The sequence below is a fragment of the Macaca nemestrina genome, chromosome 12 (genome assembly GCF_043159975.1).
Source record: "Macaca nemestrina isolate mMacNem1 chromosome 12, mMacNem.hap1, whole genome shotgun sequence".
Lineage (NCBI taxonomy): Eukaryota > Metazoa > Chordata > Mammalia > Primates > Cercopithecidae > Macaca > Macaca nemestrina.
Window position 1 is genome coordinate 84,233,049 of NC_092136.1, and position 25,388 is coordinate 84,258,436.

The 25,388-nt window shown below is 35.3% G+C and overlaps 1 protein-coding gene across 21 annotated transcripts in view; it reads right to left on the reverse strand.

Moving 5' to 3' along the window:
- Positions 1–25,388, reverse strand: part of LOC105468849 (discs large MAGUK scaffold protein 2) — a 2,241,192-nt gene that overhangs the window by 1,459,463 nt on the left and 756,341 nt on the right. For 3 of the 21 annotated variants that reach the window (XM_011719273.3, XM_071075916.1, XM_011719268.3), the window contains exon 1: positions 17,544–17,889. The exons of 16 other annotated variants lie outside the window; for them this stretch is intronic. In XM_011719273.3, coding sequence (XP_011717575.1) covers positions 17,544–17,585 — 42 coding nt within the window. In that variant the 5' untranslated portion in view covers positions 17,586–17,889. Of the gene's footprint in view, positions 1–17,543; positions 17,890–25,388 lie in introns of those variants that run through there. 2 more of the 21 variants (XM_024788723.2, XM_024788722.2) reach the window with 2 other exon arrangements.

Consider the following 25,388-nt stretch of genomic DNA (forward strand, 5'->3'; position numbering starts at 1 on the left):
CTTGCCTTGTATAAACCTCATCTACCAGTTAAAGCCTAGTTTAGACTAAGATTCCTAGTTCAACAAATTCAGCACAAATAATTGCCCTAATGGAGTCACATGGCATAGCTAGAATATATGATCAGTCAAATATAATTTTAAATATTTACCTTAGGAATACATTCTATAATTTTTATTTTATTGAATAACAGCCCTAAGTTCCTTTTTTTCCTTTTTTTATCTTATCTTGAACTAATACTAAAACAAGTTTTTTGTTGTTGTTGTTGCTGTTTTACATCCCTAAAAAATTAACTTTAACATACACCAAAATACAGCAGGCGGGGCATGGGCAAATGTGTGTGACAGGGGAAAAAGTCAACACTCGATGACTTGACCTGTCATTACCTACAGCAAGGCTAACACACACACATAGACACACACACACACACACACACACAAACACAGAGCCAAGGGGTGGCAATAATTAGTGTGCTTTAAGTCAGGGAAGATGAGATGATGGATATATTATCAAACAAAAATATATGAGGCAGGAGACATGTTAAGTTGGAGAAAATAAACTGACAGTTTATTTAAAAAAAAACAAAAAAAACTTGTCTCCTTTTGTCATTTATGATGCCCATAACTCCTAAGGATATAATGTAGGTAAAACTGATATGGTCCCTACCACCATGGAATTTTCAGTCTAGCAGGGAGGCATGTAGTAATCAAATAATCAAAGACATACACATATTTTAGCAAAGTATGGTAAGTGCCAAAAAAATGGGTTCAAATGAAATGAGAGTGAATACAGGAGAATAGACCTAGAATAGAGAGTTAGGGAAGGGTTCCATGAAGGATGGAGGTTTGAGATTAGATCTGAAAGATGAGTAGGACTTAACTAGAGGAAGGTTGATGGGGACATTCTAGAAAAGGAATATAGCAAAGGCTATATTAGAAAAAAGTCTGATCTTTTGAGGAACTGTTGCAAAAAGAGAAGAATATGGTTCACAAAGGGAAGAGAGGGGATATGGTAGACAGTAAGCTAGAGGGGCAGGCTGGACCACACAAGACCTTGTAAAACATATTTAAAGCAAGCAAGTTTCTGACATGATCAAATTCTTACCTGAAAAACCTCTCTCTGGCTACAGTATGGAAAACAGGCTGGAGTGGGCCAAGAATAGATGTGGGAGGCCTCAGTTAGGAATATGTTATAGTAGCCCCAGCAAAAAATAAAAGGCATCTTGTAGTAGCAGTGGAAGAGATGGAAGAAAAATCAAAACATTTGAAAAAGGATTGGGGACAGTAGATGGCATTTCCTATAGTGAAAAACAACATCACAAAAGAATTTCGGAGCCTTAAGACTGTTTCTTAAGGCTCCAAAATTATAAACAGTGCCAGATCAAGTCACAGAAGTTGGGCTGAAAGAGCTGAGTACGGTCATTCCACCTAGGCCTACAGGGCTGTGAGCATTGGCAGAAACACATTCTCCCATTCTTAACCACTGTGCTACACTACAGTAAGCCACAATTTCTTCTATATCATGAAACAGTAGTGTGGTATCATAGAATGAGCATAATTTTTATTTCCACCCAGACTTCAGTTTGGGCCCTAGATATACTATTTACAAGCATTGACTTTGGGGAGGTCACTTAAGGTATTTTAGTGTTAGTTATCTCAGGTCTGAAACAGGAATTTAAATTTTAAAAAATTATTAAAGATGCCTTCCTCTGTGGCTAAAACATAGCTGACATACAATAAATGAAAGTTGAATGAATACATAGATATCTCCATTGCACAAGTTTAAAAATCTTCTTACATCAGCGTTTGTGAATATGATGAACCTGTGTCGATACAGGTCTCTTATTTCTGCAGCCTGGCAAATAAAAGTGTGGGCAGGGAAAACAAAATAGAAATAGTGATGCCAAGTGACTAGGGCTATGATTTCTCCATATTCCAATTATCACCTATCCTGACATAGCTGCATAGAAAGAGAGAAAATAACTGAATCCAAGGCATGGCAAGCTAAAAAACTCATTCCCTTCTTTAAACTGTTGTAGAAAGCCAAAAGGCCAAAAGGAATGTATTCTTAGCACAAACTTCAAAATGGAATTTTTAAAACCCAAAAGGAATGCAAAGCTAAATTTGTTTTCATGAGAGACTAACTGCTAACTGGAGATGTGGCATTTAAAGCATATACCATGGAAATGAGACTGCATGAATCATGGCTTCTTCAGGCCTACTCAATCCACCCCTGACTGACAAGTCCAACTTCATTTATTTAGAGAGGGTCCCTTTGATGAGGCAATTCAACATATGACTAACTGGGAGATTAAGAAAGAGTGAAGGAATGATATTTCCAAAACATGATAGCATTTTCCAAGTATGAGTGATTGAGAAAAAGTATATATGTAAAGAAAGAGAAAGTTGAGGGTTTTGTTTACTATTTTAATGAAATTCAATAACAAGAATAGAATAACAAGATCTAGGACATCAAAGGGAGTCTGTGAGAGATTTCCCAACAACAGTTCAATTAAATTAATATTTACCGCAGGCCTACCATGTGCCTGATGCTGAGCCCACAAAACAAGCACCTTGAATTAAGGAGTTTATGTCTGAGTCAGTCAACACAAAACAGTTTCTTCAGTGCTGAAATAGAGCTATGTAAAGAAGGAAGAATAGAAATTAACTAATTTTGCCTGGGGTAGGAGGGATCCACTGAGGAGATTATACTAGTACATACTTTTGAAAGTCAAATAAGGGTTCTCCACTGGGACCACTTAGAACATGGCAGAGGAGAAAAATTTCCATTCCAAGAAAACCTGTGTGCACCCAAAGATAGAGTTTGCATTCTCCCAAGACAGTATAAATGACTAAGTTCTCCACTGAGAAGAGTGGTCATGCACTTGAGAGGCTGTACATTTTAATGGAAAAAGTACTGGACATTAGCTGTCTGGGCAAGTCACTCAACCTCCTTGGACTGTGGTTGAGAGTTGAAACTTGGAATCTCAAAGTTCCCTTTTAAATCTAACATTCAATGATTGTGTCAAGATCCAGAACTACAGAGCTAGAAAGATTCTTACCCATCCTATCTGTCTTTCTCAGGATAGGGAGGAAAAGCACTAACCACATTGATTATAAAAACCCTTTCAGAATATCAACATCAAGGACCTCTCTATTCATGGAAAGAATGAGTTATCCTTCAGCCTCTAGAACAGCATTGTCTAAGAAAAATATAATAAGAACCACAAATGAGAGCCATATATGTAATTTGAAGTTTTCTAGTAGCCACATTGAAAAAAGTGGAAAAAAACAGGTAATATCAATTTTAATACTATATTTTATGTAAACTAATATATCCAAAATATTATCAATTCAACATATAATCAAAGATAAAGATTAATGAGATACTTCACTTTTTTCATACTAAATCTTCAAAATTCAGTATGTTTTTTACACTTACAATGCATCTCAGTTCAGACTAGCAATATCTCAAGTGCTCAACAGCCACATGTGTTCAGTGGTTACTCTATCAGACAGTATGACTCAAGGGTGTGTCTTCAGAAGCTGCTGGATAACCCTAGGGACATCCATATTTCTCCTTCACATGAGGGTTTAGACTTGACATTTATTGTCATGGCTGAATTTGATACAGATTTTTAAGGCTTTTATTCTCAGAAAGTTTCTCCTGTGAGTAGCAACATTGCCCTTATTTACACCTCATCAGAAAGAAAGACTGGGAATTAGTTTTCACATTGTGTTGTGGGGAAGGGTGAGACATCATTGAGAAAAGAAGGAATCTACCATTGTCTCAGGTTTTTTTTTTTTTTTTTTTATGTATAAGACACTATGGAGGGCTTGTAAGATGGGATGCTAGTATCTATCATATAAACAAAGATTTTGTTGAAAAACTTACATGCTTTCAACACGGGCTTTCAACATACAAGTTTTTCAACAAAATCTTTGTTTATATGATAGACATTAGCATCCCATCTTACAGTTGAAGAAACAAAGGCTAAGACTGGCTAAATAACTAGCTCATGATCACACAGCTGGTAAGAGGTAGAAATAAATTCAAACCCAGGGCTATGAGACTTAAGTGGCAGGGTTACTAAAGCCAACTCTACTTGTTCACATGTAATTCCACAGCAATCATGGTCTGAATAGTCCAGAAACCTGAAACGTTTTTTCCCGTCTTTGAAACCCTGCATTGAGGCGCCTTTTAACCAGCCTGGGCTAAATCTTTCCTAAATAGTATTTGAGGTTTCCCTCTGTTCCTGCTCTTCCTCAGCTAAGCTACAAACCCGTTTTGCTTATTTCTTCATAAGATTACTGAATCAAAACCAATTCCAGCAGCTTTCCCTTGATCTTTAAACAGAGGGGCAATGTTTCCACTCTTTCTAATTATCATAGCTTTTATATAAACTTTCAGAAAGAAAAGTCTGCAGTTCTGGAAGACAGAATTGTGTGTATAGAAAGACTAGCTTTGCCATTTTCTTGCTATGTGACTTTGGGTATGCTAATTTGCGTTTCTAAGTTTCAGTTTTAGAATATGTTTAATGGGGGAAGTAACCCTCACCTGACAAGGTTTTTGTAATGATTAAAGTAAATAAAAATTAAGAAATTTCTAGCATGCAAAAGGCAATCATTGAGTAAATTCTTTTCTTCTGTAATTTCTTCTGGTCATCTATGGCCCAATTATGTACTACAGCTCTTTTGACACATTTTGATAGGTGGCATCTTCCCCAGGAGTAGTATCTATCTATCTGAATAGGCTCAGTAAGAATTATACATGGAAACAGGATCTCAGGACTTTTACTACTCAATGAAATTGCAGTGAACACGATAGACATTTTATGTGCATTTTTCCTCTGGAGGATATATTACCCCTTAAGTTAAGACTATATCAAAAATATTCTGTCCAGGATGTTCCCATGAGATTTGATGGCACTGACCATCCCTCTTACCCAGTCAAAGCCCTACATCCTGCCTCTGGCCATTTCTGTTTTACAGGCTCTGCAGGTTGTGCTGCACTCCAGGGAACATGCCTTTGTTTAGCCCTGAAGGAGGGGATAATGAGGGGAGAGGTGAGAATCACCTAGTGCTGTAAAAATCAATGTTATTGACTGCTGGACAAAAGGAAAAGGAAAACAGCCTTGCTGACTGCAGTGGACTAGAAGGAAGGGAGGGAATTGGAGGTGGGAAGCAGATCTTCCTAATGAGAATGGACAGACATCCCTGACTGAATGATTAAAGATCAACCATCTTGTCTAACCAACCTCTACCCTCCTTCAGCCTCTACTGCTCCAATCATTTCTGCAAAACTATCTTCTAAATAGTCTATAAGAATAAAAACAATGTTTTAGGACTAAGGGAAAAAGTGAGTGCTATACTGGTGAGGCTTCAATTTTTCTTTAAAGTATTTTGAATTTTTCTTATCTGCTATTTTCATTACCTGAATTTTTCTCTTGAACTAGTCAACTGCTTTCCTAGAAATTTTTATTATAAAATTTTTTAGACAGATTTTTTTACTTCAAATTAAATTAAACGTAATAATTCATTATTACCCATTACATACAGACACAAATAACATATCTTATTAATGACTCTGGCCCTTGTACAGAATACAGTGTTTAGCCCATAAAAGAGACTCAATTAATGTTTACTTTTAACAAATGAACTGGAAAAGATATAGAATTCACATTCTGGTAAAGAAAAGCGGATATAAACATCTCCAAAACAAGGGATATACAAGTGTTACACTAGTAATGCAAAGTGTATTAAGTGTTACACTAGAAGTACAAAGTAATAAATTTATAGAAAACAAAGAAGTTCCATCTTAGAGAAGAAACTAGATGGCAGGGTCTGGAAGGACAAGACAATTATTGTATAGTGGAAAGGAAAGGTAAATATTTTTCTGCACTGAAGTAACAGATTAAGCAAAAGCAATTAAAATGAAAAATAATTATTAATATTTTTATAATGTTCTAGAATTTACAAAGTAATCCCACATGTTCTATTGTTTATGCTTCATAACAACCCAATAAGGTGCAATGTTAATACTTTGTTGTTTTAAGGGACCTTTCATGGACAGAAAAGATTATGTGGAGCTCTTTTAGTTTGTGAAATTCATATTTAATTTGTAAAGTTATAAATTCAAAAGCCTATATATTGCTTAACTTTTACATTTTAATTCATAATTGTACTGTTTTACTTATAAATCTGTGAAGCTTTTTACAATCATCATTAAGGGAGTTTTATGACTTAATTATATCCCATTAAATATTTTAACCTGTATTTATAAATTTAATATATTAAAATTTTAAAAGTATTTTATCTAAATAACAAAAAATCTTCTTAAGCATTTGAATCATTCTTTTAAATCGAATAAATATTAATAAAACAAAGTGTGAGCATTTTAAGCTTTCTTACATGTTCCAATACAACTTACAAATGGTAAGTTTTTAAAATATCTTTAATTTTAAAATTGCAAGTCAAAATCATTTCCTTGACATCCAAACACCAATCTGTTAAATGTTCTAATCTGGCAAATTATCTTTAAACACACACACACACACACACACACACACACACACACACACACACACACTATATATATATATATATATATATATATATATATATATATATACGCAAACGTGTACAAGTATCTTAATATAAAAATATTAATTAAAAAGTTTACTTTCCTAAATATTTTCAGGATTAGTGACCTCTATGCACCAAAGAAACAATTATGCAAATTTTGTGATTGGTTTCCCAGGCAATTTGGGGAGTGGTTATATTTAGATGATTACTGTTGTATATTATGTAGAGGTCTTGGCTGGGAGATATGTAACTGCTGATATTGCAGTTAATTTTTCTCATCTCCTCAACTGTAAGACTAAGCATCATTTTATCATCAATATCGCAAAATTTTACAAAGGAACTAGGTTCTAGCCCACGTTCTTGTCTGTCGCCCAGACTGGAGTGCAGTGGCGCAATCTAGATCTTGGCTCACTGCAAGCTCCGCCTCCCGGGTTCACGCCATTCTCCTGCCTCAGCCTCCCGAGTAGCTGGGACTACAGGCGCCCACCAGCACGCCTGGCTAATTTTTTGTATTTTTAGTAGAGACGGGTTTTCACCATGTTAGCCAGGATGGTCTTGATCACCTGACTTCGTGATCCGCCCGCCTCAGTCTCCCAAAATGCTGGGATTACCGGCATAAGCCACCACTCCCAGCCTTTCCTGAAATATTTTAACATCTTCTGAATGAATCCTGCATATATCTGGGGGTTTTTTCTCTAACGCCTTGCTCATGATACAAGGTAGATCCTTATCACTACCATTTTAATTACACCATCTTGAAATTAAGCATCAGAAAAACTGATTTGCTCACCTAGAAGTATTGCAGACTACTTTGTAAATGGAAATGACGGATTTTAAACCCAGGCTTTCTACGAAACACCCCAGTTTTCCCACATCTCCTCTATGGCGTGAGCACTGGATGGAAAGTATAGCTGGAATTGATTCTGGCTGTGTGGACTGAATGGAAGTGGCAGTAGGTCTCGCAGAAGGTAATGATGGAAAGTGACTGAGGCCATCATGAGGATGAAAATTTCGAAGGCAATGAGAAACACATAAGCTCTTAAACAGAGAAATGGATGGCCAGTTCTTATCTGTATTTAAGAAAAATAAGTCTGGTGCCAATATGGGGAGAACAAATTTGGAGAGGACAGAGGGAGATTAGGGAAGCCAGTCACAGTGTTCCCGGGGCAATACAGTGAGAAAAAATGAGAGCCTCCACTGAGGAAAAGAGAGGCAGAAAGAGACAAAGTAGAAGAAATTACAGGTAGATTCTACAGGATTCGTGGATTAATTAGCTCTCCATGGTCTCTGGAGAGTAAAAATGATTTCAATATTTTCAATCTAAGTGCCTGGGAGAATAATGATAGTAAAGAAATAGTCTCATTGGCTTCTGTTTAAAAGAATCATTAAAAACCCAGCTCAAAGCCATTATTTGGCAGGATTGGGTGTTGAGACAGTGTTAAGAGACTGGCTAGACAAACTTTTGCATGAAGTATATATTTTTTCCTCTGTTTGAACTACAATGGCAATTATCCTTTTGAAATTCAGACTCACTATATATATATATATATATATATATTTTTCCCAACTGCATCGCATTTCAAAACTATTCCAAGGTTACACTTGAAAGCTTTCTATCCTCTGCTGAAAAGTAATGGTCCAAGAAAAAACAATGCTTTCAGTCCCTGCTTACCTGTATTTATGTACTTTTCAAAAAGAGAATAAAAAGAAGCTTCCCTATCATGCAGCCACTTAAAAAGAAGCCTATGAATAATAATTGACATGACAATGTTCTTGTGACATAGTATGAGCAAAAACACATGACAAATATTACATCTTAATCCATTAGACATGCATTCATATACATATATAGGAAAAAAAGAATATACATTTCTATATATGAATAGCAAGGACATGAGGAAGTATACATTTTTGTCCTTTTCTGTACTTCTACAATTTCTATAATAAACATGTATTACTTTTATAATATTAAAAACAGTTGAAAAATATAATGTATTCTGACCCACTTAGAACTGATTCATTAGTTTACTTTTCCTAATGAGTCTGAAAAAGTGCAGTTTATAAATTAGTCAACTAAACATCCAACACAAATGCAAAGGGCTCTTTTATTTGCTTCAAGATTCAGAGGTCCATTTCAGAAATTTCCCTTACTCCCTCCCATCCAGGCTCACTGTAAACTCCTTTGCGCCAGTTTCCTCTTCCAATGTAAGTACCCCTTGAAAAATGAATTAGACATTTCTAAAATAAATAAATGTATATATACATTTTTAAAGTTGTAAATCTAGTTATACCTATAGAAATAAATAACAAATAAATTTAAAAATTCAAAATAAGGCTTCCACTAGTCATCTAACTTTCATTTTAAAGAAAGGTATTTCCCTGGCTTCTTTCAAATTCTGCCTATTTTGAAAGTGCCAAAGTCTAAACAGAAAGAAAAAACAAAACCTTCAGCTGAAATTTGAGAAATATTTAACGTCAGACCCTCCCGAGGTCAAATGACTTTTTATTTTTTTGTCTACTTTTCTCTTGTCAATTCTCAAGAGCTAGGTTCTCCAAGACTCAGTACAATACCACTTCATCATGGGGAGTTTTATTACCATATTCACGGTATTAATACTAAGTGCAGATTTTAGCAAATAGGTTTCTTTCAACGGATGTTCATACTTCAATTTGTTATGAAGTCTTCTAAGTATAAGCATCCCCACCCTGACCCCAGACCCATGGGAGAATATAGGTTATCAGGCCCACAAGAATTCTTCTGTGTACTAGTTAATGAAAGAAACTGTGACACACTCAAGTCAGGGGAACCTGAGATCTGTTGAGTCACTAAATCTAATAAGCAAGAGGAATGCCCAGTGAAGTCACCAAAACCAAAAGGATGCAAACAGTCCTTTCCAGGCACTGGCCTGTCCTAAGCATTGGTGCCTGAGCTTGGCATTTATTGCGGTTCCACCAGTTACTTGCTGTGAGGCCCGGAACAAGGCACTAAACCTCCATGGACCAGTCCTTTCACTTGTAAAAATAGGTTTAATAGAAAACTTTCCCTTGGGGTTATTGTGAAGATGAAATGAGTGGTATACGCAGTGCCTGACTCATCATAAATACTAAACAAACATTAGTTATTGTTATTAGGAATACTAAGGTATGTAGGTGGGTAGGCTAAATCCCAAAGGCCAGGGCCAGGGAAGTAAGCACCGAACTATGAATTCCCAGATGAATATGCAAATCAGTAAATGAGCCAGGCTATATGGAGAAGCCCTAGTGTTGGCTTCTTAGTGTTGGCTGACAGCTGTAATTCATCATCTTTCATTTGCATTTTCCTAATTGATGTTGTATTTTTCTTAAGGCAGAGAACATGTTACAGTGTTTTTCAAATTATGAGTTATGACCCATTCTATGCCCCTTCAAAGTCAATAAAGAAGGTTAATGAAGGAATCTTTTAAATAGGTCAATATGAATTGTATTTCCCCAATTATTTTTCTGATTATAATACATTTAGTTAATCTTGACTGACATTATAAAAAAGAAAGAAATTGTTAAAAGTTGGAATGGAAAATATCACAATGCATAGCTTTTGGTAAAAGTAAGTATTGCTTTTTAAAACACACTGAGTTGCAATTTTAAATATATTTCTTACTACATGTTGCAACCCAGCATTTGGAAAATCTTTGGATCTATATGTTACTTAGACAACTATTAACATATAGCAATTTCTGAACACACTTGAAAATTCCAAACATATGCTATATGACAATGTTTTCCAAACTTGTACTCTGAATGATTTACCTAGGGTCATTTTCAGATTCCCAGGCTGCTTTCCTAAGATTCTGATGCTGGAAACATACTATCATAATGAACATTAGAGAGAAAATTAATTAGAGATTAATTAATTAATCTTAATTTTTCATTAGAGAGGAAACTCTCCTTGTTGTACATCTATTCTTATTTGGTGGTACCACATCCAATCCAAAGAGGTACTTTATAAAATATTTCCAGTTATTTATATTTGAATGGCTAACATGCATTCAGTCAGTCCATTATTTATCAAATATTTATTAATCATTTGCCATGTGCAAGGCAATGGGTACAAAAATACATATAAGAGACACAGTTCTTGCCCTCAAGTAGCTTACAGTTGACTCATTTAAGAACTAGGTCAGCATACCCTGAGGATCAGAAGAGCTGAGACCAAAAGAAAATGAAATCATGAATGTATATGTATGCCTCAAGTCTTGGGTAACCTACCTTCTACAAATGTTCAGAGGATTAAAAAGCAGTAAAATGGCATGGTAATTACATATCAAAGTATTTTTCTCTAATTAATACAGCAGAGCTGAAAACCCACACACCACACCTAAGGAGGACTCAATATCAGTGTCGAAAAAGATAAGATAGATATCAAAAATTATAATTATCTACAGAATTGAACAACTTGTCCCCAGTCCCACTAGCACCAATCTGATCTAAGTTTTCAACATCTCTCCACTGTTTTACTGCAGGAACTTCTACCTGGTCTCTCTGCTCCTGCCCTTGTTCCCTTAAAGTCTCTTTTCAACATAGCAACCTGAGTGATCCTGTTTAAATGTTAGCTAAATGATGTGACCCTTCTGTTCAAAATCCAGCTGGCTTCTCATCTCACTGGGAAAGTCCTACATGATCTTTTCACTGTGACATGTTCTTGACCATTCTCTCTTCAGCCACACTGGCTTCTTAGATGTTCCTTAACATGCCAGGCAGGCTTCTAGCTCAGGGTCTTTGCACTTACAATTTCTGTTACTTTTTCCAACATGTATATTTTGTTTATATCTTTTAGGTCTTTACTCCAAGCCATATTCTCAGTGAGACCTTCACTAACCATCTTATCTAAAACTCTAAACCAACCCATCCGCCAATGCACACTTCCAATTTCCTTCCATGATTTTTTGACTTGGCACTTATCATTATGTACTATGTATTTTACTTAACTGTCTTGTTTATTTTCTACCTACCTCACTAGCATATAAGTTCTATGAGGGTGGAGATTACTGTCTGTTTTATTTTATCCTTTATTTATAACACCCAAGTCAGTGCCTGACCCATAATAGGTACTTATCAAATATATGGTGAAGGATGAATGCAGAATACAAAAGAAAGCCTCAGGTCTGACTCTGGCCAACATGTATTGGAAAGAAGCCAAGAAAAGGAATGGCAAGGTCATGCCATGTAAGACATATGCAATTTTATTGTTTACTGAATTCCTTACCTAATTTTAAAAAAAGATTTGAGATGTCTGTAACATATTCATTGTAGTTTTCATATCTATATTATCTATTGAGGTAGGTTGTTAAAAAGGTTTCCAGTGGAACAGACCTGGTTTAGAAGGTGAGTTGACTTGCACCTAATAGTTATAATATTAGGCAAGTTATTTGTGTTTCCTAAACATTAGTTTCCTTATCTATAAAATAATAATGATCAAAATGCACAAATCTTATGTTACTGGGAAGCATTTTGAGAAAATACATTTAAACTTGTTGATGTAGTCCAGGGTTCATGCTAAGAGTTTGACAAATGGTAGCTATTATTGTTATTGTTCAATGTGCTGTTTTATCCTTTTTTTAATTAAATCCTTGTTTCATTTTTTAAGTTGTGAGTTAATGGGCTTTGTTAGAAACTGTAGATCTAACACGTTAAGTAGGCTTAGGTATTATAAACCCAATATACTGAACTGGTGTCCAAATGGCTCATAACCATTTGGAGACCATACTAAAGGAGTTCCACAAGGAACTAATACATTATAGGTATCCTGAAAGAGATAGTTATTCAATTGGAACCCTAAGAGGTACCATCTCTGACTTGTTATGAGCCATAGGTGTTACTCGAACTGTCCACACATTCTGATTCATAATTCCAAGTCCTGCCTACAACAAATTATGTGTTTATTAAAAGCATCAATATGTGGGATGCATCATAGGATCTAGCAAAGAGTAGGTGTCAGCAGCATAAGGAGACAGAGTTTCTGGAAGTTTCCTTTTCAGTTAGTCCACTGATCATTATTTGAATCCCTAAATATGAATAAACTGTAAGAAAAAAATTAATAGTTTATAGTTCCTGTCTGCAAAATTCTTAAAATTTTGTTGGGGTGAGGGAAATACCCAAACATAAGCAAAATTAACTATCAGTGTAAAATAATAATGCAAGTTATGATATAAGGCAGTAGAAGATGTATTGCCATAAATGATGGAGAAATTGTACTCACTAAGTTAAAGGAGAGATAAAGCATTGGAGTTAGCGTGACTGGGTTCCAGTCCTTGGAATATAGACACCCTATACCATTTATTAAAGGAATGAGAGAATTTAGACAAATATGGACAATGCAGAGAAAGGATTCCCATCACAGGAAAACAATTCCAGAAAATTATCGGGGCAGAAAGAGGGGGAGTTTGGTAAACAGCAATTTCACTGAATAAACCTGGTGAAAATTAACATGATAAATGTCTGAATTCTACAGTGTTTAGGCTTCAATACATTGTTTTAGTGTGAATTATTGATTCCCTCCAAACTAGCTCTACAACCTGGTTGAGCAGATCCAAAAGAGTATGTGACTTAGTGTAAGTGGTTTGCAATTGGCAAATCCAGTACTATTCAAACTGAAGCCTATATGACTTCAAAGGCTACGAGGTTTTTTCTTCCTTTTTTTCTTTCTCTCAAAATAATTTAACCAGCATTAACATAAACAAATAATGTGAAAAGAAGCTGAGTGAATAAAAAAGAAATCTGAGACTCAGTTAATGCATTCTTTTAAAGTATCTCTTGAGTACCTACTATGTACTTACCATTGTTCTTTGTGCTGACGATATAAAGGTGAACAAAACAACTAGAACTCCAGGTTCCATGGAGCTAACATGTGAATATGCATATGTGTCATTGTGATGGTTATTATGGTGGGACAGGAAATATTATACCTAAATGTGTTTCTCATTACTTATAGATATATTTTAATTGAGCTCAATTTCTAATGTGATTCTTACTGAAGGCATTCTGAAGCCTTACTGTCACTTGGCGATCTTTGTTTTTCAATGATAAGTTAAATTGATTGAGTTATTACTATAGTCTAAGAACTTTTTATAGTGTTCACATGCCTTATCTAACATACTACTTATAATAGCTAAGAGCTATTATTATACCTCTTTTTACAGATGAGAAAAAACTAAACTTTCTTAAGCTATGCAATAAATGGGGAAGACAAGTTCCAATGTAGTTCTTTTGAAATCCCAAAAATCCATACTTTAAAACCATTCTGTTACAGTCTTTTTCTTAAAAGCTTTTATATTTACGCTAGCAAGTTTTAAAAATAAAGGAGCAGAATTCTAGAATTTATGCAGTAGGCAGCAGGATTTACTCGAAAGAGTAATAAGTCAACGCTCAAGAGATTCTGCTCTGACACACTGTGGAACTGAGTAACTAGTCATTTCCTCTCTCTATCTTAGTTTTCTTACCTGTGCTATAGGTCTAATACTTGCAATTCATATTTCAGGGATTGTGGGTTTGTGAATGTACATGTGGGTATGTTTGTAGTAGCAATGAAAAAAGGGAAATAGTGAGATGAGGAAGATAAAATTATTTCAAAAATTGTCATCAGTATCATTACCTTCAAAAATAGATCCATTTCCAAAGACAAAAATGATACAGACATCTGATGCAACAAGCTTCCCGTATATTTTCTCATTAAAGAGGCACTTTTCATATAATATAGACAATTTCAGATGGAAACTAAACTACCTGTGTACATGATGATCACATTGCTTCTTTTTAGTGAGTAGACTAAAACTAAACTGTTCTAATCATATTTTGTAAAAAGTTAAAATAAAAACTGAAGCCAATGTAATGTGAATCTTTATCAAACTCTATTTAAAACTAACAGGAAAACACAGGACATAAATAATGGCCATTGATTAGAAGTTTTCATTCATTTCATTTCCTTCTGTTGAAAGCTCTCCTAGAAAATAGGTAGCAAAGTAACACCATTTCCAAAGAGTTAGATTGTGATGACCACTCAGTCAATTCTCACAGCATTGGTTTATCTTTCCTTTATGATTTACCCCATTATTTCACTCTTCAGCCTTGTAAGAACCCATGTTCTAACCATTTCAAACTATTTGTAGCTCTTTGAAGTGCTCTGTGTCTTAGCTCTGTGCTTTCGCCACTCCCTTTACCCAGCATGCCTTCCTTACTCCAAGATTCTTGGCAAAAGTCCATTAGCTGTCAAGATTCAATTTAAAAGTGACCTCACAGCAAAATCTTTCTTGATTAGTCCAGGTAAAATTAGCCTGTGATTTTGTTTGTTTGTTTTGTTTACTTGTCTCTTTCTCCTACAATAACGCCCTGCATAGATGTCCATTATGGGTCAGAAATACTTCAAAGCATTTATTTGTTTATAGTCTGTGTCTTTTTCTAACTGGAAGCTTCTTAAAAGCAAGCACTGTTTCTATTTATCTTAGTTTCCAAGACTCTAGCATAGAGCATAAATCATAGATGTCATTCAAAAAATTGTAATAGATGAATGAATAAATGGTGACCCAGGAGTCACATTCTGATGTCTGTAAATATACGTGTGTGTGTGTGTGTGTGTGTGTGTGTGTGTGTGTGTGTGTATGTGGGTATGTGGACTTATTACATAAAAACATAAAATATCTTAAAACACCACTCTCAATAAAATTATTTGTTATATTTTATAAAGGTCCAATTAACAAAAAAGTTTATTCTAGAATAAAACACTGTGACATTAGTGCTCTATTGTGTGCAAAGAAAAAAAAAAAAAGACAAGAAATGTTTCTATCCTTTGAATTTTAAGCACCTTGAAGTTTTGGGTAACTGTAACAAGAATCATGTTAAATCATGGCAAACATGAGAAACTATATACAATAAGAAAGAATTTGGCAGAACCAAGGAAATAAGTAGTTCTTATAACAATAGAGATAAAAGCAAACACTTTTTAAATGTAATATAAATAAACTAAAACAAAAATCAAAATAGATAAAAATATTACATGAGACTTTATTGTACCAATGTGATAAAATAACAGACCGCAAATGAACTGCAAACTCTTTGGCAAAACTTTCTATCTCAGAAAGACAAGATAACCCTAAAAAATTATGAATTATTTAAGGAAGTGCAAGAGCTAATTACTGAAAAGATAGAAGCATAATTAAAATTAAAACTAATCTGCTCAAAGGAAGGTTATATATGTATGTGGCAATGCATATGGTCTCAATTTCTATCAATCAATACATAAGAAGTATCTATATCTTAGTACAGATTAGCCAAAGTACTAGGAATTTATTATTCAAAAGTAATCTGAATTTAGTTAAGATATTGTTAGTGAAGCTTTTATTACTTTGCTTATGAATTTAAATGAGAAAAATGTAAAGCTAAATTCAGAAAGACAACTATTAGTAGGTTAGAGTAAAAAGAAATTTCCCAAAGCCCATTATGAAAGAACTTTGGACTTAAGTTTTCCTGCACTTCCAAAATATAACAATGAAATAGCAAAACAATTGTTATCTCTTTATCTAAATTATTTATGGAGCTTCCTCTGAATAAAGTACTTTTCTCCTTTCAAAAAGATGAGGAGGGAAAACATTTACAATTTACTGAGCTTGCAAAACAATGCATGTCATACCCATACTTTGGAACAGGAGATGATAATAGAGAAATCCAAGATGATATTTCGGCACATTTTTCATATTTTTAATTATTTTTTTCATGTTGTTTACTGTCTACATCTTATACATGGAGGAAAATTGACTACTAAAGTTCATTTTAAAAGTAGCAAAAAGCAAATTCTATAGAACTCTGAAAAATGATCCACAGAATGCTTCCAGGTTGTAGTTGTAAAAGAATTGGTCATCAAAACATAAATACTACCTGTTTGAAATTCAAATAGAAAATAAAAAAGCTTACAAAAGAGTGAGCAGCAGGGAGTTCTTTAATAAAACTTGTAAACACAGAAAATGAAACTTTAGTATCCAGACACATTAAAACACTCCCCTAGTAAAATAAAAGGGGGAAACACTTTATATTGACTTAAAAAAAAAAAAAAGATTCTTATTTTAGGTAGTCTTAACTGCCTCTTAATTTTTTTTCTCAAGGCAATCACTTTCCTTTTGGACTTCCTTCTACAAGAAATATAAGCTCAAAATGTTAACCAAGGATGTAATTCACTTAAATGATGCAACTGGAATTCCACAGCTGGTCTGGCCGGCTCAGTGCTGAATGAACACAGTGTCAGAAAACCTTCTCAATAATAATGCCCTGTTCGTGACAGGGGGTAAATCTCCCAAACTTGGGCTCAACTTCAGAGGCTCATTAGCTACAGCAAGTGAATGTCAGTGGGGTGACAACAGCGGGACAGCAGCACCCACGCAACTGAAGCAACCAGCCCACCCAGAGCTGACGATTTGTATAATCAATATCGGCAATTCCCAGTGAAAATCATTTGTTGATATGCACAGGATGGTCAGGTGTCCCACAGATCACATCTAATGCCATTACAGTCACTAGATTTAATCCCCCGGCTCTTAAGCAATTCAGCTGCAAGAACACAGGAAGCTCACAGCACTTTTTAAAAGAAAGACTAAATCATAATTCAAAGCATGCTCTATAGCTTTTTACCTTCTCTGATTTCTTGGTTCTGGCCTACCTAAATAATTTTCATCTTTTCCTCCCCCCTCTCCACCCCCCAACTATGAGCGTGAACCTGAATTACAAACAGTTAAACCTGAAGGTCACTTCACAGCAGCGTTCCAACATGCTCCCCCAGCGAGGCTGCACGGCAACAATAAAACAAAGCCTTTGCAACCACCTGTAATAATCTGCCTGCTCAGCCAGCAATCCGAAAAGTCCTGAAGCTACACAAGGTAGACATTTTCTGCAGCTGGTTTAACATGTATATTGTGCCCAGTTGCCGGCTCGCTTCCTCTTACCTTCACGTTAGTCCGGAGTGCACAGTAACATGCAAAGAACATTGCAGTAAATAAGGAGCATATGGACCGGTATTCAGCTTCTCAGCACAGCGCAAGCCCCACACACACGATCCTGGGCATGTGCTACTAAAGAGCATCCGTTCCCTCTGTCAGTTTGAAAATGCATTGATCTCTGTTTTCTCTGACTACAAAACGACATGTCTTGAAGGCACTGAGTGAGAGCTCAAAATCTCTTCATTGGCTATATATAGCATTATGCCCAGTAATTTCAATTAGATGAGAATTCAGCGTCTGAAAGTTAAGACCTCAGTTGCTTTTCCTTCTAGCATTTTAAATCACTGGATTAAAAAAAAAAAAAAAAAAAAAAAAAAGAAGGAGGGGGGAATGAGCTCACTCAGGAAGGAGGGGGGGAAAGGTGAAGAATTGAAATTTAACCAATGAGTTACTCATATTTCTGGAGAGCCCTAGTGTTATCCTATTAAACACTTTACAATGGGATCGCATCAGGCAGACTGTAAATGAAGAGGAAACCCTTTTCCCTTTGGAGGTTTAATATGAGCTCTGCACTATATTCCAGGCTATTCTGGTGCAGCACCCTGTTTGGCAAATACTACAAATCACTGCAAACATGTCTCATTCTGCTTCTCCATGTGGAATAGGACTAGGACCAAAAGATCATTGTCACATAAAGTCCCCTAAAATGTGAACTGGGTTCCTCTGGGGTGATCTGTGGTTACAGGACTGAGAAGTACCACCTTCTCCTACTTCCCTGCCCTGTTACATCTTTTAGGGCTATCTAAAGTTGCCAGACTCCATAATAAAACGATGTGGCCAATTTTCCAAAACTATGTTTTATTGGTAAATGACAATCAGTAATGAGATGGGGTTGAAATGGAAACAGAAGATTCCAGGGGATAACATAACCTCAGATTCAGTAGCAACTGCTGCTGAATGTAAAATGTTCAGCAGGCTCCGGAAGGGAGAGAGCAAGAGAGAAAAATAAAAGCTTCTGCCCCTATAAATCCATAAGGAAAAAAAAGAAAAAAACTTAAAAACATCCGTCAGAGCCTTCTGTCTGTTGTCATTCCTGCCAGGCACCGGATGCTGCAAATTAACTCAATTTTTACTTAATCAAAAGGACAAAGTACAATTTAGGGTGCTATACCCTTATTTCCAGCCATGGGAAGCCCTAATTCTCAGCTAGAATTCTAAAGCTATCTGGCAAAATGCAAGCAGAAATGAACAGTTCTCACTGCAGCAAAAATAGTGGGAGGAAAAAAAAGTGGTTATGTCTTTGCCACGATGCTCCCCATCAGCTTCCAGCAACAGGGAAGATCAGCATAACTCACTAGAAAAAGCTGCAGTGACTTTTAGGATTTTTCTTTAATATGTTTTGCATAAGCCACCTCCCCTCTGGAGCCTGCAGTAGTGCTGAAGCACCATCAGAGTTACTGGGCATTTCTCCTGGGCAATGAGGTGAGGCAGCTTCAGGAGGAAGCAAGGTATTTAAGGGAGAGAAATTAAAGGAAGAAGAAAAGCAGGATTTTCTATTTCTCTCTTAATGACAAGCATTCAGAAAGTGTCGTCAGTTCTGACTAAATAGCTATTTTGGGCTGTCATTGTTTGTGCCTTTTTTTAGGAAGAAAGAGGCAATCTTATCCTAAGCTGGAGATCCTTTGGCAACGTAAGAGAAGGCAGCCACTTATTTTGATTTCCAGTTCCGTCTGTCTTAGGAGCCTAGGTAATTACAAATTGTAAGCACTTACAACACAACCAGTGACTTCCAGGACATTAAAAAATCTACATGGATGCCCAGCTCTCATCATTCCACAACTTTTTTTTTTTTTTTTAACGGACCTTAAATGCAAAACTGAGCATTTCAGTTAATAACACTTTCCCCTCCCAAGATTTATAGCAGGTCACATTTCCTGCAGCTCTTCCTAATAAATGAACCCAAATATAACAACTCAATGCCATGGAAAACATAGGAGAACTTAAAAATGCCTTTCTCCACTGCGGATTCAGAGGAATTTTTAAAAACCTACTTTATTCAACCTGTGAGTAAGTACCATTTTTTTTTTCCATTGGAAGTGGGGAAAAGGAAATTTACATATGTTATTAATATTATTTTATTTAGTAGTTGCTGGAATATTTGGATGGCCCAGGAGAGAAAGATCAAAAAGAAGAACGAGAAAATGTTACAAATCTCAGAGCAGTTCACAAGCAAGGATTAAATGAAACAAGTCACAAGTGGAAAAGTACATGTAGGATTCCCTGTCAAGGCAATCAGGGAGGACTTCTAATAGGGCTTTAGATACCATTGTAATATGTATACATTTTTTTAAAAAGGCCCTTGGCCTTAAAAACTTCTTTAAAACACCTGAGTATACTTGTCTAGCCTACAAAATCCCAGGGCTATACCTGTAGATTTACTGCCTAATTTTCTTAAGTGGACTAGGGTAGCCAACTTACTACTCTCATTTTATAGATGCAGGAAATGGGGCATTAACTACAATGGCAATGTCCCACTAAAGAATATTCCATATTTTTAGGCAAAGAGTTCAGCAGAACAGTATATCTGCAAGAAGAATAACATTTGCTATAGTAGAAGAAAGTTATAACCGCCCATACATATTTTTGTAGGCAATAGAGTAAGTCTAGGCTTCTATACTGCAAGTAGTAGTCCTGGAAAATCACTTCCATGCCAGATTCCCATTTGTAAAATGAGGATAATAAGTATCTCATAGTGTCCAGTGAGAATATTAATGATGAACCCTGCCATCAAAATAAAGTCTGGATGGATCAATTATTCAAGTATAAAAACTGAAACTGTAAACATATTAGAAGAAAACACAATTTAGTTTTGTATAATATTGGAATACAGGAGCCTGAAGCTGTGCAAGAAAAGATAGACAATTGTGACTATACGAAAATATAAAACTTCTCCTTGGGTAAGTTATACACAATGACAAACAACAAAACTGGGAAACTATTTATAACACATTCCATGGGAAATTGTCTTAACATACATAGAACTTTCATAAATCACTAAGAGAAAATATAAAACCGAATGAAGCAGTCAAGGGACATGAAGTAGTAATTCACGAAAAGACCACAAAACACATTAAAAATGTTCAACCTCATATTTAAGAAAAAATATAAAAGTTAGAAAAGGTTATTAAAATTGACACATGAAGTATTAATGGAGATGCATTGATTGGTAAAAACTTTTTGGAAGGTAATCTGGAATTATCTATCAAATATTTAAAAAGGCAAATTACGTTTGATGTAGTGATTCAACTTTCAGGAATTTATCCCAGATATATGTGTGTGTATGTGTATCTAAAATATCCATCAGTTTGGAATTTATTTTTTAAAATTACAGTTTATTCATAACATAGGAATATAAGATATATATACACATATTCTTATGTGGAAAAATATCCAAGTTATACATAAAATTTTATGTAAAAATAAGGTTGCAAAAGAGCTGATATTGTATGAGGGTATTTGCATTTGTATATTTACATACCCTTGTAGGTAGAGGTGTAGGGGTGTGTGTGTGTGTGTAAAATTTTAACAGTGTTGCTATTGGCTTAGGAAGGGATGCATGACAGTTTTCATTTTATACCGCTATACTATAGGAAAATCATTCACAAAGAACAACTTATCCAACTATCCCATCAGTAAATGAGAGAAATAAAGACATAGGGAATAAGGAAATACTAGAAACTGTGAGGGGATTTACCTCATTGTACTCCATGAACAAAAGTCAGGGAATGATTGTGAGAGGAGAAATAGGAATCTATCAGTTTCTGAATTGATCTTAGATCTGAGTGTCTCTCTGAATGTGAACATCTCTCGGTAATGCATGTAACTCTAGTGTGTATGTATGCTGTTCTTAAACTATGGCCCTTAAATACAAACCAACTACTTTATTTGATTCCCAAATGGAAAAAGTGGCTATTAAGAAAACTTGACTAGTTGATTTTCACCTTATGCACTGAATTTAAACCTATCTACATATATTTGGTTTGTATTTTTAACAGTGGACATGTAATACTTTAAAAAATACAACCTGGATTGTAAAAAAGAAAAAAAATTCATTATTAAAGCAATACGCAACTATAATTTGTTACAAATATAATAACAGCAGCAACCTCTTTTAATATGGACAAATAATTCATATTGCTAAACATCTTTTCCCTAATCTATAAAATAAGGAGTTTGGACTATCTAGTTCTTTCTTATAGGTAGATAGAGTAGTTTTGTTAGGTGCCTTGCTTTTTGTTTTGTTTTCTTTAGATACGACAAATTAGGAATGTTTATATGTTAAGGATTCTCTAGGTTGCACTACAGGCCAATTAAGTCAGAATTTCTGAGGGTGGGACCTAGGCATCCATATTTTACAGGGCTCCCCAAGGGATTCCAGTGTCCAACTAGGATTGAGAATTACTGCCTTAGAGCAGGGGTCAGCAAACTGATTCTGTAAATGGCCAGATAATAAATATTTCAGGCTTGTAAGCCATACAATCTCTGTCACAACTACTTGATTTTAATGTTGTAGAGAGAAAGCAGCCTACATAAATATCTATTTAAACAGATAATACATAGTGTGTTCCAATAAAACTTTATTATTAATAAACATTAAAATTGAATTTCATATAATGTTCACATGTCAGAAAATACGGTGATTTTTTTAACCATTTAAAAATGTACAACATTTCTTAGCTTGTAATTTGCCAACCTTTTCTCTAAAGTCTAGAGCAGTGGTACTCAAAGTGCCGTCTTTGGGCTAGGTGCATCACTGTATGTTAGCAATTTGTTAGAACGAGAAATTCTCCATACCCCAGACCTACTGAATCAAAAACACTAGGTATGTGGCTCAGGTATCTGTGTTAACAAGCCCTCCAAGTGATTTTCAAGTAAGCTAAGGTTTGAGAATCACTGCTCTGAAGAAAGAGGAAAATTGATGGCTTTGGCTCTCACAAAAAAATAGGAAGACATCAACTCCAGAGCACAGGTATAAAAATTAACTTTATAGAAGAGAAAAGTATAGAAAACAAAGAGAAGGCAATTTCTGTTGTAAATGAGGTAATTTTAGAGTGGAGTCTAAAGATTCTGAGATGGATGCCAGTTGAGAAAGGAACTATATAATACCTGATAACTTAGAATCCTTTCTGTCTTAGAAACTCTAACAGCTCTTGGGCCTTTGAGTTAAAAAAAAAAAAAAAAAAAAAAACAGACCTTGGTTTAAATTCCTTTTCTCGCACTTGCCAGCTGTGTGACCTTGGGTAAGTTACGTAACTTCTCTCTGCCACAGAGTATTCCTCTATAAAATAAAGATAACAAATCTACTTCATAGGGATGCTTAAGAAGTCAAATATATAACGTGTGCACACTGCTAGTCCCATTACCTGAAACATGGTAAATGTAATAAGTGGTAGTTTTCAGTGAAAAGAGAACTGAAATGATAGAGGTAAAGGTAAAGGTAAAAAGGTGCTATCATTCCTCTTGACTGGCTTCTTTTAAATACCTAGACGATTCTTTCAGGGGTTTGTAGATCACCTAGGACTTCCCTAGTATTTCCAGTCAGCCATAGAGAGAATTCTCAGAAAGTCTGGTAATCTCATTATAAACCCTGAATCAATTTACTATTATTGGAATTTCTTGCATCCTCCTTGGGATTTTCCTGAGATAATAATAACCAATTTACAAATTAAAAATTGTTTCAGAGTTTCTAAAAAATTTCCACAAAAGTATCCCTAAAGTCATAAGAGAATATATTTATACACCTGGAAGTGTATAAAACATATAAAATTGTATGTCATTCATGTTTCATTTCTTACCTTAAAAATTGATATGTTAAATTCAAGCAGAAAATATATCTCTATTTGTTATAAAGTAATCTTTTACATTTCTTACAAATCACTAAATTTAACAAGCCAAGAAGGCTATGCAATACTTTTAATACTCTCTGATATATATCTATATTACTGTGAATGCCTAGGGGTAGGGGTATTCTTGCCTCAGTTCACAAGTAAAGATATATCCCATTTGAGTTTTCATCCTCACATAAGCCCTGAAGATACTGTCATCATCCCCTGGTGTCCAGTGAGGAAAACTGACACAGTGATTTGTTGTTGTTGTTGTTAATTTTTTTTATTATACTTTAAGTTCTAGGGTACATGTGCACAACGTGGTTTGTTACATATGTATACATGTGCCATGTTGGTGTGCTGCACCCATTAACTCATCATTTACATTAGGTATATCTCCTAATGCTATCCTACCCACTTCCCCACCCCATGACAGGCCCCAGTGTGTCATATTCCCCTTCCTGTGTCCAACTGTTCTCATTGTTCAATTCCCACCTATGAGTGAGAACATGCAGTGTTTGGTTTTCTGTCCTTGCAATAGTTTGCTGAGAATGATGGTTTCCAGCTGCATCCATGTCCCTACAAAGGACATGAACTCATTCTTTTTTATGGCTGCATAGTATTCCATGGTGTATATGTGCCACATTTTCTTAATCCAGTCTATCATTGTTGGACATTTGGGTTCGCTCCAAGTCTTTGCTATTATGAATAGTGCCGCAATAAACATTCGTGTTCATGTGTCTTTATAGCAACATGATTTATAATCCTTTGGGCATATACCCAGTAATGGGATGACTGGGTCAAATGGTATCTCTAGTTCTAGATCCTTGAGGAATCACCACACTGTCTTCCACAATGGTGAACTAGTTTGCAGTCCCACCAACAGTGTAAAAGTGTTCCTATTTCTCCACATCCTCTCCAGCACCTGTTGTTTCCTGACTTTTTAATGATCACCATTCTAACTGGTGTATGATGGTATCTCATTGTGGTTTTGATTTGCATTTCTCTGATGGCCAGTGATGATGAGCATTTTTTCATGTGTCTGTTGGCTGCATAAACGTCTTCTTTTGAGAAGTGTCTGTTCATATCTTTTGTCCATTTTTTGATGGGGTTGTTTTTTTCTTGTAAATTTGTTTGAGTTATTTGTAGATTCTGGATATTAGCCTTTGTCAGATGAGTAGATTGCAAAACTTTTCTCCCATTCTGTAGGTTGCCTGTTCACTGTGATGGTAGTTTCTTTTGCTGTGCAGAAGCTCTTTAGTTTAATTAGATCCCATTTGTCAATTTTGGCTTTTGTTGCCATTGCTTTTGGTGTTTTAGACATGAAGTCCTTGCCCATGCCTATGTCCTGAATGGTATTGCCTAGGTTTTCTTCTAGGGTTTTTATGGTTTTAGGTCTAACATTTAAGTCTTTAATTCATCTTGAATTAATTTTTGTATAAAGTGTAAGGAAGAGATCCAGTTTCAGCTTTCTACATATGGCTAGCCAGTTTTCCCAGCACCTTTTATTAAATAAGGCATCCTTTCCCCATTTCTTTCTTTTGTCAGGTTTGTCAAAGATCAGATGGCTGTAGATGTGTGGTATTATTTCTGAGGGCTCTGTTCTGTTCCATTGGTCTATATCTCTGTTTTGGTAACAGTGCCATGCTGTTTTGGTTACTGTAGCCTTGTAGTATAGTTTGAAGTCAGGTAGCATGATGCCTCCAGCTTTGTTCTTTTGGCTTAGGATTGTCTTCGTAATGTGGGCTCTTTTTTGGTTCCAAATGAATTTTAAAGTAGTTTTTTCCAATTCTGTGAAGAAAGTTATTGGTAGCTTGATGAGGATGGCAGTGAATCTATGAATTACCCTGGGCAGTATGGCCATTTTCACGATATTAATTCTTCCTATCCATGAGCATGAAATGTTCTTCCATTTGTTTGTGTCCTATTTTGTTGAGCAGCGGTTTTTAGTTCTCCTTGAAAAGGT